Source organism: Lepidochelys olivacea (assembly GCF_965140295.1).
Source record: "Lepidochelys olivacea isolate rLepOli2 genome assembly, chromosome: 3".
Taxonomy (NCBI): domain Eukaryota; kingdom Metazoa; phylum Chordata; order Testudines; family Cheloniidae; genus Lepidochelys; species Lepidochelys olivacea.
In genome coordinates, this window is record NC_140413.1 from 191,528,347 (window position 1) to 191,543,339 (window position 14,993).

Here is a 14,993-nt window from a genome sequence, read left to right on the forward strand (position 1 = left end):
TAGATCTAACACAGCCACGCAGGAATGTAGGGGGAAGTATGGACACCTGCTTGGCTGCATTAGAGATGCCTCAATTGTGGCTCTGGGTGTAAGGAGAAGAGCAGGGGTTATACACTTACAGGTGCCTCTTTCCCTCCCCCCCCCCAATACCTCACAAGTAAGATGGGGGAGGGACAAGGAGCAGGGGGAGCCATAGCTCTGTTTTCTTCCCTCACACAGACCACATGAGTGAAGTAGTTTACTCCTTCGGGACAAGAGAGATGCAGAGCAAGAAATGACTCTCAGAGCCTGAAGCAAGGCAGCTAAGCACACTAAAGGGTGAACCTAAAGACTCAATCTTGCCCTTAAAGATCACCATTCAGTAAAAAAAGGAAGAGCTGAAAATTATTTTATATTCTATTATTTATATTTAATAATATCTGAGGAGCTAGTAAAAGGCTTTGTCACAGCTCTGCTTGATGTAACTACATTAGCAATCCTATTTCATTACTAGATTTATGTGGGAATATACAGACATATACACACACATATACATACATATATATACATATCTAAAAAAAAATTAACACTTATTGCCAATAAATAGTAGTAAAGAAAATGAGATGGGGGCCAAATCCTGTTTGCTTAACTGATAGAAGTAGTCCCACTTAACTCCTAATGTTAAGCACATGCCTAAGTGCTTTGCTGGATCAGGGCCAGAATCCTGGGCACCTTGCAGGATCAAGCCCATAACACATTTCAGCATTAGCTCACAACAGCTTCAGTTATGAGAAACATTTCATGAGAGATGAAGCGCTAAACAAGACATTGAGCTTTTCCTTTGCTCTTTTCAAAAAAGCCCACAGCCACCAGAGATAGACAACCTCTTATCTAATGAAAGGTGGTATCTGTAACCTCTTACACTCCATTACAGTGATGGCATTTGAAAAATGAGTCCAGGTATTGTTCTGGAGCAGCTTAAGTTCACAGACCTAGGTCCTGCTGCTACTGTTTGCGTTGGTCTGCTGAAACAAAACAGCTTTAAACAAGGAGGAACCAGGCTCTTGAGAATCCCCCTGGCATGGGAGATTTTTCTAGAGATGTATGGTTGTCATAGGAGTTCCTACACTACTCTTAGTTTGCTCTGGCATAACTGGGATAGCCAGGTGAAAAGAACTGTGGCAAGGATGCCTCTGCATCTGACTGATAGCCAGGTGCTGGAACAACTCCTGGGAGCTGTGAGTAGCTTGGGCATAAGTAGGGCCTTTTGTTTTGTTTTTTATTTAATTTTCCCCAGGGATTTATCAGTGTTTACTACTACAACAACAAAAACAGGTGGAAATTAGTGGAAAAAAGTATGAATAATTTTTATGGGTAAATATTGGGATTTATTTTGGTGGATGAAAGGACAGGGGAAACTATTCAATCGATTAATGCTTTGATGAAGGGCATTCAATGTGGTTTGCTGCAGAACTAAAACAGAACTCAAAACACAATGCCCCCTCTGGGTCTAAGAAAACAATATATCTCTAAACCTCAAATAAAACTTTTCATTTGAATAATAAGTTAACTGTTGTAGACTTAGAACTATTAGCCTATAAATATTTACATTTATTAATTGGGCCACACCATTTGCAGTGCATACACTCAACTTCATCCTTTCCTCCTCTCTTTGTTTTATTTTTAAACTTCCTTGTGTTCTGAAATGTATTCTGATACAGATTTTCGTTTTCTTCCCATTTGAGTGTGTCCGATCTTTAAACTGTTATCTGCTAACAGCTTGAAATGTGTACGTGGTGGGCATGAGATTTGTCAATATGTTGAGATGCGCATGCACTTCAGAGCTTGCGTGCATGCGTGCCTGTTTGTTTATTGTGTGTAACTTTTAGACCAGAGGTTCTCAACGCTGGGGGGCTGTGAACAGGTTTCAGGAGGTCCTCCAAAATAAAACAGAAAGCAAGGCTGGAATTAGACTCACTGGGGCCCATGGCAGAAAGCTGAAGCCTGAGCCCCACTATGTGGGGTTGAAGCCAAAGCCTGCGCAACTTAGCTCTGTGGGGCTCCCTGAGGTTTGGGGCCCCAGGCAATTGCCCTGCTTGCAACCCCTTAATGCTGGCTCTGGGCTTTTAATCTACTGGATACGCAGAAAAACAACTGCTGTGGCACAGGTGGGCCACAGAGTTTTTATAGCATTTGGGGGCGGGGGGGGGGGGGGGGAGGGGCGACTCAGGAAAAAAAAAAGGTTGAGAACAGCTTTTCTAGACTAATACAGAGCCTTACTTCAACAGGCAACTTTCCATGTATAAACAAATTAATGTATTATTGTAATACATGTACCTCATGCAATGTATAGTATTTTCCTAATAAAACAAGTTATTTTTATATATTTGAACAATACAAAAGTAGGGTGAAAATCGGAAAAAATGAATAATACTTTTTATAAAACCTGGGTGTTTTTTCCAGTAAAAATCAGTTTAAATGGAAAACAACGGGGTTTAGGCATAAGTTACAGCAGTCCTAAAGCTGCACTAATTTATGCCAAATTGTGGCCAGACCCTCAATCTACTGGAAACAGTTCTGTATCAAACACAGTCCAGGTGGACCAGAGTATCTGGCACACAATCTTCTTGAACATAAGTGTTATATACTGTATGAAAAGGTCTGAAATTTTTTTTTGACTTTTTTTTCCCTTGCTTGTTTTTATATTAGAAATACAGGTCTTGACTAACCTGGATGACTGAAGAACTGACATCACAGATACAAAGAAAGTAAATCAACGGAGAGTTAAAAGGATTTTTATTCAGCCTGATTGAAACTCTTTGCTTTGTGTTTATGTGAATATCTATTTAACTGAAACACTTACAAGCACAACTCTCTTTATTAAGGATTCAACACCCTGCCCCTTTGATTAGAGCCTAAAAAAGATTCTAATTCACATCTCTGAATCATACAGTAATTGTTCCATCAAAAAGTGAATACAAGATTTGTCAGTCCTGACATTTCTAAGGGAAAAAAACAACCCAACCCAGCCCAACACTCCCCATCCCTACCACACACAATTTTTCAAGCCTTAAATTTACAGTAGAAAGAAGCAAAGAGGCACAAACCCATTTTTATGCTTTTCATTTGAGGGTCACTATGAAATCTGAAACTGTACACATTCTTTGTAGTGACTACTGTGTATGTCAAAACCACTGTGTATGTCATGACTCAAAACCACATCCTTTTACATAAAAGCACAGAGGGACAGGTAAATTTCACTGAATTCATACAACTACTTATTATGAATTTATAAGCAAACCAACACACCTTTTCTTTTGAATGGATAAATGTCTCCAGAACAAAGGAAGTGCTTAACTGCAAGAAAATGTTATACAATTAATCAGTGTCCAGAATTATCATTTAAACATATTCCGTTTAGAAGAAATGTTTTATGATGTTAAGATACTTTACCTTTGCTGTCATTAGGGAGACTGCTTTTGGATCTGGTAATGTGCTTGGAATGCTACTACACAACTGCCACATAAACCTAGAGTCAGTAATATATTTTGTTAATTAAAATAAATTTTAAAAATCTGGATTGAGTAAAAACAACTCAGAATAATATGTATTTACAGCAAAACTTACCCAAAATATGTATGTTCAAAAATGTTCTTGTCTTGAAGAAACTGCATGTTATCATGCCATATCCACTGAAGAAAAAATACTAACATCAGATACAAGAAACCAGTTTTCTTCATTAAAGTTTGTGTGATTTAAAAAATAAAATTAATATTGGTTGACTAAAAACCCAATCTTGTCTCTCAATTTTAGTTTAAAATATAGGTTCAATGTTTTATTTCTACTATGGCAGATGACAGTTCCCAATCGCCCCTCCCTTCCACACACACACACAAACACCTTTCCACATACTTGCTTACTTGTCCAAGATTTTTAAAAATAAGTACCTAATACTAGGTTTCTCAGTCCATATTTAGGTGTCTAAATTAGTGGCACAATTTTCAAAAATGCTAAGCACCCAGCATCTCCCACTGAAGTCATGCAACCCCATTAAAGCCAACAAATAAACATTAGAAGTAATGTCAATGGGGGTGCCTGGGTGCAATTAAGGAGTATGGGCTTGATCCGAAGCTCACTGAAATTAATGGAAAGACTTATGTTGACTTCAATGAACTTTTGATAAAACCCTGAAGGCAGAATTTGGGCCAAAACAACATTTTGTGCCAGATCTCCTTGACTGAAATTTTGCTTTTGACCAAACTGGTTTGCACAATTTTTTTTCCAATATGAATGATTTGAAACTTTAACTCTTTGCTGAAGTCTTCTACGGATTATTTTTTAATTGGGCAGGACTGAAAGCATAATCTGATTGGCTGGCTAAGGACTAGACCAGTGATGCCCAACTTTTTCATTGTTTTCACTGTTTTTCAGTGTTCATTCACTGAGAGCCAAAACATAAAAGTGGCCACAAATCAGTACATTAGGACAGATTCCCTGCTGTTTTTTGTTCTCTAGGGCCACTCCGGTGGCAGAAGAGGAGTTAAAAAAACAAAAACAAACAAAAAAAACCCCAATCAAATGCAAATTCCCTATTAGGGATACCACTGGCACAGACAGAGATGCATCTCTAACAGGCACAGGGTTGACATGTTCAGCTCCTATGCCTCTTTCCCTGCAATTTTTTGCAAAGTATGTGCATGGAGTAGGTGGTTAAGAGACATGGAGGATGTGAGGCAAGTGCATGATGTGTTCCAACTATTTCCTGCTGGCATATAGTCCCTCAACAGCCAAGTCCCTTGGTGGCCAGCTGACAAGTTAGAGCACCCCTCAGTGCTTTTATGTGCCATAAAATAAGGGAGATGCAATGGGTGACTGATTCTCAGCTTCTCTTCTCTTCCTCTCACATCCTCTGCTAGGCACTTCCCTAGGTCAAGCAGAGCCAGTTGAGTTCCTATCCTGCTCACAAGTCTGCAGGAAAGAACTACTCTCTCATTTCCCCTCTGCAACACAACAGGCAACTAGTGAATGAGCGCTTTAGCAGCTGCAGTTACTCAGAACACTGTCTGTCATGTTAGAGCTACAGTAGAGGCATTGCCTCATCTTCTCCCCACAGCAACAGGGCTGATTTAAACACTTCAGTTTAACAATCACAGGCCATAATCCCAAGATACAAGCTTTCAATTTGTAATCAATACAAATCTTCTTAATGCATTTTGCGATCAAAGGCCACAATTTAGAGCCTTGAAGGCCACAGGTGGTTCCCAGGCACAGGCTGGACAGCTCTGGTCTAGTCTATATGACCGAGAGAAAAACTGCTCAAGTCAGAATTCCCGCTATAATTTTCCATTCCGTAGTTGCTTAAATGCATTGAAAATTGACAGGATATAGAAGGCCCTCAGATATTATAGCCTGTTTTACACTGAAACCATTCTTTCTGTTTAAGATCTCTGAAGCATATTAGCTCAACTGAAAGATTTTCTCATCTCATAGAAATAATTTATTATAAATGTTTAACTATTTTTCTTGCAGCCCACTTGTAAGTACAATAGAACAGAAATGGACTTTGGGGTTTCTTTGGTTTTTTTAAATAAACCAAACTCTTTCCTGTTTGGAGTATACTAGTTATGACTATTTCAAATAGTGTGTTGTAATATAACTGCACTTCTGGTGTGCTGGAGACAGTTGATTTTTGGCCTGGGGCCTTACTACAGAACAAGACACCCAGCTAAATTATGTCACAACAACTGCACAACCTAGTCTGTGTTATGCCTTATACGTATAATGGACCATCTTCTTTATTGTGCTTTCTTTGATGATTATGCTGCCAGCTCTCAATTACATATTCTTTTCACTTTAGAAATATCAGTGAATTTCAGTATTTTATATAATTTAATATCCATTTTACACTTTTTGTCTTGTTGCCAGCATTGCTATTTTTTATTTAAATAAAATGGAACTTACAAAAAATGCAACCTTCCCTTTTTTTTTTTTTTTTTTTTTTTAAAGGTTACGAGACCAAGTTTTAGTTAATTTTTACTGCTGGGTTACAAACTCTGGAAAGTAGTGGATTATAATGGAAACACTGACACAATGTTAATTTTAGCAATGTAAAGAGTAATGTTACATTACAAAATGTTCTATGAAAGATGGCAAGCCTTTCAATTATCTTAATATTTAAAATCAAATTTTATTTTCTATATTTACTCAGATCCCACTGATTGGGATAGGATTTCTTACTATATTTTTACATTGTTAAAGCAAACCAACTTGTACCTCCAGCAACTCTGATGAAACATCAAACTTGTAGTCTTTGCCATTTTCTTCCTCTGGTTCCATCCGTTTATAAAACAGCATGTACGCACTATGTGTCTTTAAGGGAAAAAGAAATCTGTATAACTTTTGCTCTACAGAGAGATTACTTAGGTCATAAATTTAAAAATATATTTACTTAGCAAATGAAAGGGGAAAAGGGTACCTTTTCAAAGGAGAAGTCCATAAATTTATCAGTGACAGAATCATATGTCTTGGTCTGTCAAAAAGACAACATGGGTTACTGAAAATATTCATTACAAGCTAGTTATTATGGCCTCATTGTGGATGGTTCTGGTCTCAGTATGCAAGGAGGCATCTCCACTTTATGCCCTCCATGCAGGGTCTGCCATCAATTATATTCCTTGCTCATCGTTAAATAATTTTTAGTTTTTTGTAGTAGCTTACTTTCATTTTCCAAGGTGGCATATACAGTATTTTGACTCTGACTCCTCTCATATTTCTCCAGACCATATCCTCTTTTTTTGGAGTCTGCAGAAGTTTTGCAGATCTTCTGCATGGAATCAATTTTGTGTTGTACTTTGGCATGGCAACTTTACCAGGTGGAATTTTTTAGCTTGTTCATGGAATTGTTGTAATAAGCTGTTATTAATCATGCAAATCAGGAAAACACATGGCCATAGGCTTTTTATACACTGTGAATGTTTGCAATTGGTTTAACAGTGCTTTGTACTAAAGGTGTGTAAAAATATTCACCCTGCTGACAAAAGGCTGATTCATACGGTAGATTCAAAAGTCAAGGCAAGAAGCTGGAACAGCCTTGTAAAGTAATTGGCTTTTAATATTTATTTTAAATCCATGAAACTCCCTTCTCTGACCGAAAGAAAAACTATACAAGGCATAGGTCTGAATACACAAACATTAAACAATTGTTTAGGGATTGGTGCGTGCCTGATTTGCCAATTCTTTCCGGCCAGTAGTCTGAAGAACTACATTTTCTGGCAGCTACTGGTGGTTCCTGAACCATTAATATTAATATGTTTTATACTTATTAGTGCTTCTCAGTCAAGGATCTCAAACGCTTTTAAAAAAGTTATCACTATTGTACAGATCAGGAAACTAATGTAATGTGAATAATAATATACACGAGTTATAAAGGATATCAATTGCTATGCAACTGTTTATTTGGCAAAATGCACCTGTATTTATAAAGTTAATGTACAGCTATTTCACTAATAGACTTTTTTTTAAACACATACAAAAAACTAATTTGGCTCTGCATTCCACCCAAAAAATTCCCAATTCACCAAAAGAACTTCCCTCTTCATCAACTTACACTCCAGGTAACCCACTCCCTCTCAGGGAAAGTTTGGGCAACCAAACAGACTTTGCACCATGGCCTGAAAATAAACAGACTCAGGCTGTACAGTCTCCTTGTCCCTACCACAACCCTCTCAATGAAACTCCCTTAGCAGCTTCATATACATGTTGAACTGGAGGGGTATGAGGGCAAGGCAGAGCACTATGGAACCCGAGTGACTGAGTCCTCAGGGCAGGGCTACTGTCCAGTACTACCTTCTGAGATTGTAATAAAAAAAAAGGGTGGGGTGGGGTGGGAAGAAGTCTTGAGGTAAAGGCTACAACTTACAGTCATTTCTCCACCAAAACATTCAGAAGCAAGCTGAGCAGAATCAAACGGTTTTACTTCAGCATCATTGAAAAGATACCTATAAAAGATTAAACTTTTGAATCAGTTGTCTGTTACCTCTCTTACAGTAGACGAAGAATACCAAACATCTACATCAAAAGAATGACATTTATACGTGAAAGATAAAACTATGAGGAAGTAAAGGCAAAATTACATTCACATTGACCAGCTAATTTGTTATTTGTCAATCAGTGGCCAGGAAAATGACACGAGCACCTTCCCTCAAGAGAAAAAGGACTTATTATTCAGAGAGATGGCTTTCCACTAGAATGAAAAGAAAATCATAGATTCCACCCCTCAAGGGAAAAAAAAACAAGTCTGTGGAGGGAACAGGTTGATTGCCCAAAACCTTTGTACCCACTCTTAGGGGCAGAGAAGGAAGGCTTGGGCACACTCCCAAAATACCGCAACTAGACTTAGACAGCTGAAGGAACATCTGACTGCAAAGGATTGACTTTTTCCCAATGAAGAGGACCTAGTCCTTTTTTCTGAAAATATAAATTTGTTGCCTGACAAGTTAGAGGGGGGTTGAATCCATTGTTTCTCACAAAAATGCTATTCCTTGTTAAGGGAAATACTATTTTACAGAGGTGGAACAAGATACCCCACCTTCATGGACAAATTTCATAATGCTCAGCAAACAAATTCAGAGGAGCTGAGGAGCTTAGTGGACAGCTTGAGGGAGTCCAGCACATTATTATTTAGACTACTGAAAGCCAAAGGAACCCTGGATGGATAGATGGATCTAGATCTTTAATGTTTTAGGAAGGGAGCAAAATTTATTTTTCTAAGTCACAGGACATCTTTCCTTCCTCTGAAACATGATCAACAAGAGAAGTCACAAAAAATTGAGAAGAAAAGGGCAATGTCAGACTCTTAAAATCCAACACCACTAAGCAAGGAGATTGATGCAAGGTTTTTCCAAAAGTAACCCCATTAAAGAACATTACAATATGAAAGTGATGTTCAGCTAAAATGGACACAATGACTGTTACAAGAGGAAGTCTCTGCTGAAGACCTCTGCTAGAGAAACTGCCTCCCTCCCTTTCCCTTTTCTATTGGGGTTAGAAAAAAGAAAGGCTACAAAATTTTCAGACATACCACTGATAATTACATCTGATAAGTGTTGAGCACTGAAAAAATTCAACAGATTGGAAAACACTAGCAAATTTGTAAATTCCAGATGAGACAAAACAATATTTTGCATGTATCAAAGAACAGTAAGGACAGATTTTGATAACTGTAACTGTAACTGAGAATTTCCCAGATGTAGAGTTGAATAGATTTAAAGAAAAGCAAAATGAAAAGTTAAGCACCGCCATGAAAATTGATAGTTAAAAACTGAAAACAAAAAGGACAAAGTTGAAGGACAAAGAATAATTATTATCATAATGGAAACAAGTTGGGTTTTTTTTTCTGAATCTGCTTTACAAAAGAAAATTTAAACATTCTCTTCCAAAGCAGTTGGCATCTCTCTGACATACAGAAACCTAGTCATTTTACCAAAGTTGTTAATGTGCATTGAACTGCTAATAATACATTTTACTGCAATATTAATTAGCATAAGAAAGCCCACAGTGTAAAGAGTAATGATTTTGTTCTGCTTCATATATGTCTTGCATACATCAAAGTTATTACACAAGCATGTATGCTGAAGTGAGCTGTAGCTCACGAAAGCTTATGCTCAAATAAATTGGTTAGTCTCTAAGGTGCCACAAGTACTCCTTTTCTTTTTACTGATTCTTTACAATCTTATGACCTGCATCAGAACATCTTGTGCTGAATATATGCAAACAGGATTAATAGCATGTGGTGGTCTGCACCTATTGGCATGGCAAAGCCAATGAACTTTACAAAACTGATGTAACACAAGCAAGAAATGTAGGCAAATCTGACCTATCTTTAAACTTTTATAGTTTAATAGAGAACATACTGTGGATTTTAAATAGCTACTTTCTGATCAATCCACCCAATGCTCACCCTCTTTTAAAGGCCCCACGAAAACCAGGAGAAAATGTTTGTTGACTGGAAGAAGATAAATTGATAAATAAATATATTTGCAATCACTTAACAGGACAGTTCAAGCAAGGGAGTTAAAGTACCCTATTTGAAATAGATGACATTGTCATCTTAAGAATTTTCCAATACATCACAATACAAATACATCACAAACAAGAATTATTAAACACTTAACAACTCACCATTTGTTGTTTTTGTAAGCATGGGGATTGACTATATCTCTGATAAAACTGTAGTAGTGACCACCATCTGCTGTGCCTGTATGAACGGTCACGCCTATCAAATCGTACTCATAACTTTCAGTTTCTTTTAAATATTCACTGTCGTCCTTAAAACCTTAAATAATTTAATACAATATTTAGCAAGTTATTCCTTTAACCTTCACAACACTAGAATTAATACAGATAACTTACAATAAATACTTCTTGCCAAATACACTGACAAACAGCATATATCTTCTAGGCACTGCAATAGGTAGCAGCCAGAAAGCCCACACCCAACAGGTGGAGCACGGGTCACTATTCTTCTGGGGTTGCTTCTGACCCAGAATACAAGCATACACAGTAATGCTTTTGCAGTTTATGTATGCTCCTTACTGGTGGACCATTTTATAAAGTTCAAGAATTTGGCCACCATATTATCCTGAAAATATAAAACAAGTCAACAACAAACTATACATAACAAGCCAGGAATTTTTAATTCATTATAAAAATAGTTTTATCAATAATTTATATTGGTTATTGTGCTGTATTTACAAAGAAAATTATTTAGCAGTCACTGGATATTAAATATAATAAATTACAATTTCTTTGTAAACAAATAAAAATATAGGCTTCATAAGCCTTTAGTTGCTTTTTAACCTCACATGAAGGAGAAGACAGAAAGATGTGGGATTAATTACATGAAAGATGTGTTTAGAATTATTAACTATTTGGATTTGTGTGTATTGCTAAGAAATATTACTATTCCACGACTTTTTCGAGCTTAATTTCCATGAATTTCACCATATGCCCCTGGCCACCTGGCTACGCAGTTTAACTGACACTATATTACACTACTAGACAAAAATTTTCAAAAGGTCGAATTTTCAGCACTGTTCGGTTGTCGAAAAACTACAGGGACAAAGCAAAATCAATTACCTTCTTTTCTGTCATTCTTTCCCATGAGAAAATCTTCTGTGTAAGGTGTCATATCCAAACGTAAAGGGAATGAGAAGTGTGTGTTGACTTTCTCCTTCATCATGGTGACCATATTAAATGTGTATCTCATAGTGTTGAAACTTAAGATGCGAGGCAATTTCTTAAAACACGCCCTAAAGATGCAAGGAATTAATATTTAAGAAAACTGAATTGCTTAGATAATACTGCCACAAAATCTCTCAAAACTTTCTCTCCTGTCATTCATTTCCAGTTCATGTTAGAAATCGTCACCTAAAATTTAAAAATCAGCAACCACAATCCCTTACACAGTATCAGTTAGTCAAATTTTATAAAAAATCTTGTCATCAGATGACACATGTAACAGGGATTACATTATGGTACTGGATAGAAGACTAATTTAAAACAGCCTTTATTACAGTAAGCACATAATAGCACTCCCTACAGTGAAGATTACATCAGGGACGTCTTATAAAGAATAATGATCCTGTTTTGTGTGCTGTTTCACACTCCGTTTACAATCTGAAAAAAATAATCTTTTCTGATGGAAAATGTCCATGCTTAGTCTCAGTCCAAGGATTTTTTTCTTTTTTTAAATAAATCACATAAGTATTTTTGAATTATGAAAAGATGATGGGGGGGGAGGGGGAGAGAACACTTTCCCAATAGTGTAAGTCTATTTTTTCCTCATTCCAATCACACATGGCTGAAATCTATAATCTGAATTTTTCAACCTGGACAGTCATTAATAAAGACTAGGCCCTTTCTTTACTTGCAAAAATAAAAGATGGTAGACTTATTAGGTTCTAAGCCTCTGTTTTTTTTGCAGACCCTGGCATCAACATCTGCTAACTACACTGCCATCACCACTCATATATCTATGTGCAAAACTCTTTCTTGTAGACATATTTCAACGCAGAACATAATCTGTACTAAAATCTTTAGACTCCTGAACATATTTATAAGATTTACAGTAAGGAACGTTTCTCCTGTGCCACTTATAATCACTGCAAAAAACAAATGTGAAGCTTCCAATATCAGGTGAAGTTTTTAAAAATAAAATAAGAGGATACAGATAACACACATACTTTCTTTATATATTTTAAAGAGTTCCAAAAGCTACAGAACAATTTTAAAAGCAGAAATCAAGATTAAAGAACCCAGACAATCACTTTGTGTAAAGAGTAATGAAAATATGGAATAAACTTCCAACAAAGTTGACTGATCAAAAACATATACAGTAAATGAGTTCAAAATACACTGAGATTTGTTTCTACAAAAGGAACAGTGAGGATTATGATGAAAAACGAGAGCGTTAAGGTTACGATTTTAGAAAGGCAGATATTATGGAGTAGGTGACCTTTTCCTAAAATGTTTTAGGTAGGTCATTATATTTTTATATTGTAAGCTCTTTGGGATAGAGATCACATCTTTATATGTTTGTACAGTGCTTTAGACAGTGGGGCTAGAATCCTGTTTCGGTCTCCAGTATTATTGTTATTCAAATATTAAATAATTATCGATTATTTTTGGACTACTACTCTCACTTGATGGAAACTACGAACAGAAATTAATGGAACTCATAGTTAGAAAGAAATGCTAATAACGTTTGTTTCTTCACAATTATACCTTTTTTCAGCCCGCACTTTCTTCCCACAGTGAGAGCAGGTATACATGTTGTCACCCTCCAAGGTATCTTTAATAGTTACTTCATCAAGAGATTCCTGTGTACAATGAACAAGAAAAACAAATAAGTGCTTTCACAGCTCAGATCTATCTTAGGTACTTAATCTGTTTATATCAGCTACATATATAGCACACATTAGTGTGGTATCTGAGCTCTTCGCCATATTTCAATATATTTACACCCGCAACAATCCTGTGAGGTAGGGAAGTACTATTATCTGTATTTGGCAAATGGTGAATTGAAAGGAGACTAAGAGAGACTAAGGGTATGTCTACACTGCTGTAAAAAACCCACAGTGCTGAGTCTCAGAGCCTGGGCCAACTGACTCATACTCAGAGGGTTAAGGCTGAGAGGCTAAAAATGTAAACGTTTGGGCTTGATCTGAGTCTGGGCTCTGAGACCCTCCTTTCTTGCAAGGTTTCAGAGGCTGAGCTCCAGCCCAAGCTCGAACTTCTACGCTCCTATATTTAGTCCCGCTAGCCCAAGTTAACTGACCCGGGCTCTGAGACTCGACACTTTTTATCGCAGTGCAGATATACCCTAAATGACTTGCCCATGGTCACATAAAAATTTTGTGGTGGAGCAGGAAATTGAACCTGGGTGTTCCAAATTCCAGTCTAACACTCTGACCATTGAGTCAGACTTCTTCTCAAAATGCATTAGTGTTTTACTTTGTTAACTATCAGCACATACACAAGTGTCAAAGAAAGGAAAAAACAAAACCAAATGGCTGATTTCATCATCATTAGCATATCTACCATTTTTCCTTTTGACCTAAAATGTTTAATTGGAGAACATACAATAAATTAATTAACACTAACATGCAAAAATTAAGAAGATATCCAGCCCTTCAAATGAGAGGTCTTCCACTTTATTCTGCATGTACTGATAGACCTTGCACTTCTGTAAAGGAGCTTTGCTCATATTAATGGTTTATGGCAAAAACAGTTTGCCAGTATGCAGATCACTTCCAGATGTGTTTGTTACACCCTGGCTCTCACCAGCCTTGGTTATATTGCAGGGAGACCCAACACACTTCCAGTCCTGGATTTCCCCCCAGAAATGTATGCCTTGTACTGCCCAGCCTTCTCCTGGACAGTCCAAATATATTAAGACCATTATTCTTTTAAGGGAATAATATACAGCCACTTGCCACCTTAAATGGAGTTGCCCAGACATTTCAACTTAAACACACTGGATTAGATAAAACAATGAAACTAGTTTATTAATTACAAAGAGATGGATTTTAAGGGAATACAAGCAATGAGGCATAAAAGACAAAACGGTTACAAGAAAAAAGATCAAACGCTTTCTAGTGCCTAAAGTAACAAACTATATTAGAGTCAAGCAAAGTTTCTCACCACATGCTTCCATTAGTCTTACTGACCAACCTCTAGGTCAGGACCCCTCACCCAGAGTCCAAAGGCTGCTTCTTTTGGCTTCTCAAAAGAGATGGACAGGGAGAGAGAGGAGAGGTCCCTTGGGGAGTTTGTTCACCCCTCCCTTTTATAGTTTCAGTCCACCTGAATATTCTGTTCATTCTCTTAAAATCATAGTAACACCAACATTGGCAACAATGTGAGGGGCCACTGAGGTCACCTCATGTAGCCGGGACCATTTCCAGAGTTCGATGGCCTCCTGACATAAATGGGAAGAGATGCTGCCTGATTTGTTGATGTAGTGCATTGCCAGTGTGTTGTCCATCATGATCTGCATTACCAAGTCCTGTGGAGCATGTCTGAAAGCTATACAGTCCAGTCTTACCACTTTAGCTCTAAGAGGTTCATATGGAGTTTAAGGTTGACTGAGGACCAACGCCTTTGTACCTGGAAGTGACCCAAATGAGTCTCCCCAACCCTCCCTGATGTGTCCACCAGCAGCATTCAAGATGGAGCCAGGGCTAGACAGGCATTCACTGTGGTCGACAGTTTTGCCAGTAATTTGAATATGTGGGAGTGAATAGATTAAAATCTGTCATTTGGTAAGCAAGCTCATACTGCTTGAGAGACAAGCAGAGCTGCTAGGCATTCTATCATATGAGAGACAATTTTTCATAATTCACCAGGAGTCCCAACTGAGATAATGTCTGTTGTACTACTGCTAGTTTCATCCGAGGATGAACCCTCAGTTCAGACAATCATCTAGATGTGGGCAGACATGTTTCCCTTGTTTC

General features: G+C 37.4%; 1 protein-coding gene across 1 annotated transcript in view; it reads right to left on the reverse strand.

Moving 5' to 3' along the window:
* USP34 (ubiquitin specific peptidase 34) overlaps window positions 1-14,993 on the reverse strand; it is a 265,626-nt gene that overhangs the window by 46,866 nt on the left and 203,767 nt on the right. The window contains exons 48-56 of the mRNA XM_084622930.1: window positions 12,763-12,857; window positions 11,116-11,288; window positions 10,159-10,312; window positions 7,898-7,976; window positions 6,455-6,508; window positions 6,253-6,348; window positions 3,607-3,671; window positions 3,433-3,508; window positions 3,289-3,336 (exon numbers count right to left, since the gene is read on the reverse strand). Of these exons, the coding sequence (XP_084479056.1) occupies window positions 3,289-3,336; window positions 3,433-3,508; window positions 3,607-3,671; window positions 6,253-6,348; window positions 6,455-6,508; window positions 7,898-7,976; window positions 10,159-10,312; window positions 11,116-11,288; window positions 12,763-12,857 (840 nt within the window). The remainder of the gene's footprint in view (window positions 1-3,288; window positions 3,337-3,432; window positions 3,509-3,606; window positions 3,672-6,252; window positions 6,349-6,454; window positions 6,509-7,897; window positions 7,977-10,158; window positions 10,313-11,115; window positions 11,289-12,762; window positions 12,858-14,993) is intronic.